Here is a 2,052-nt window from a genome sequence, read left to right on the forward strand (position 1 = left end):
CTGGGCACGGCCGGTGCTCTGAGGGTTGATGGAGCTGCTGCTCCGCCAGCAGCACCCCGGGCAGGAGGGAGGGCACGGGAGACGCGGTCTGAATATGGGGACGTGCGCTGCCCTGCTGAGCCAGGCTCTGCCTGCTCTGCACGCTTAGGGTGTCCAGGAACATTGGACAGTTTGTCCCAGCCCAAACGCAGTGCTGTCCCTTTCTAGCTGCCTCAGCCATGTTCGTGTGCCAAAGCACTGCGGCCACAATGAGAGTGTTTCTCTGTTCCTTGTGTAGCTGGGTCCCACCCCTGAATTCACCCTTGTGTGTGCATTCCTGTAGTGCCGGGCAGAATGGAGGCCGTGGAGGAGAAGGAGGAAGTGGAGCAACCGCCAGATGTGATCTCTTTGAATATCAGTGATTTCCTCGATGAGCTAGATGTGGAGGAAGCCTCTGTCATAAGCAATGAAACGTAAGTCTCTGTCCATGGCTGGGATGAGCAGAGATGTTCTCTTTGGGCCCCACAGGGTGATTACACATGTGTGGATGGCACATGTGGTCCCCTTGCATGGTGATGGGAGTGAGCAAATTTCTTGTGCCTGATGCGTTTGTCCAAGAGTGTGCGTGTGCAAGTAAGACAAGGTAACTCATTTAGTTGTACATCCATTCATCACTGTATAAGATCCCCTGAGACTCTGGGTATATGTCAGTTTCCCATTGCTCCGGAGATGTTTGGCTATGTCAAAATCATATCCTTGGATATGGCCCCCATTTTGTACCTGTGATACAGGGAAGCTCTGCCATGTTTTGATACCAGGTCTGCCTGTATTGCTCCTGGCTTATTACTTGTGTCTCTCTGCCTCCCCCTGCCATGTCAGTGATTTTGACTGGAGCTCCATTGACACATCCAACTTACCATCTTCATACAAGACAAATTCCCGTCAGGAGAAGAAGCTGCTGCAGCTGGCTGACCATTTCTTGCAGCAGTACTCTCACCTGTGCCCTGACCGCAAGCTGCTCTTCATCCACCCGCTCAACGAGTGTGGAGTGCAGGTATGGGGTGGGTGGGGCTGGGCACAGCGCAGGGAACACTTGGATTCCACAGTGCCAAATGCTGTGGAAGAGCAGCAGCCCCTCCTGGCTAAAGGGAATGGGAACCTGCTGGCTGAACCCACAGCCCCTGAGCGAGCACACAGAGCCCCAGGAACACCCTGGCTGTCCAAATCCATGAGCCATATAAATGTTGGTGTTGTCATGTGGGCTGCAGAGTGATGCTTAGGAAACAAGAGAGACCACAGAAACATAAAGGGAAGGAAAAGAAACACATGAACTAGATAAGGCTCAGGCTCAGCCACAGATGAGGATCCAGAGTTAGGACTTACTCTGAACTTCCCCGAAGTTACAGGGAAGGAGTAAATGTGGAAGGTTTTGGTCTGGTTTTGTTTTCTCTGGGCCCAAGCTGCACAACTGCTATCTAGTTCTGGACCTGATGTTTCACCCCTGCACCCCTGGGCACCTGGAATTGCTAGTTTGTACCAGCTTTCCCCAAAATTTGTTGTATCATTAACATGCAAGGAAAAAAAATGCTGGAGGATGCAAAAGCCAGAAAAGGCAGTAGCTATTTGACTTGCTTGAAAATGAAGAGAAGAACTGGCTCACATCTGGAATGTGTCTGAGATGAGGTTGAAGTTTCAGCCAAAGGCAAGCAGACAGCCTCCCAACCCCATGAAATTTCCATCTTGGAACTGGAGAGAAGGGATATTGATGCTGTTGGTATGTTGTAGAAAGATCCTGAATTTGAACTGCAACATCCAGGGGTGGTCTGAGGATGGCTTTGGAGAGGAGACTCTGCCAAGGGCCTGTTGGCTAATCAAACTCCTCTTGTTGCCTTACAGAAGTTTGTGAGCACAACAGTGAGGCCAACCCTGCTGCCCTACCCAGACATGTACTACTGGTCAGGCTGTGCCAGCTTTGTCTCTAACTACCTCATCATGGAGCCCCTCAAGTGCCCAATGACGCCGGTAAGAAAGGGGCTGCAGCCCCAGCAGAGACACAACAGAGGTGACAGAAGA

General features: G+C 51.4%; 1 protein-coding gene across 1 annotated transcript in view; it reads left to right on the top strand.

Moving 5' to 3' along the window:
- The first annotated feature begins 318 nt into the window (after nt 1–318).
- Nucleotides 319–2,052, top strand: part of DRC7 (dynein regulatory complex subunit 7) — a 12,484-nt gene continuing 10,750 nt past the window's right edge. The window contains exons 1-3 of the mRNA XM_005422777.2: nt 319–452; nt 859–1,033; nt 1,876–2,001. Of these exons, the coding sequence (XP_005422834.1) occupies nt 334–452; nt 859–1,033; nt 1,876–2,001 (420 nt within the window). The 5' untranslated portion in view covers nt 319–333. The remainder of the gene's footprint in view (nt 453–858; nt 1,034–1,875; nt 2,002–2,052) is intronic.

The sequence above is a fragment of the Geospiza fortis genome, unplaced genomic scaffold (assembly GCF_000277835.1).
Source record: "Geospiza fortis unplaced genomic scaffold, GeoFor_1.0 scaffold97, whole genome shotgun sequence".
In the NCBI taxonomy this organism is placed as follows: Eukaryota; Metazoa; Chordata; class Aves; order Passeriformes; family Thraupidae; genus Geospiza; species Geospiza fortis.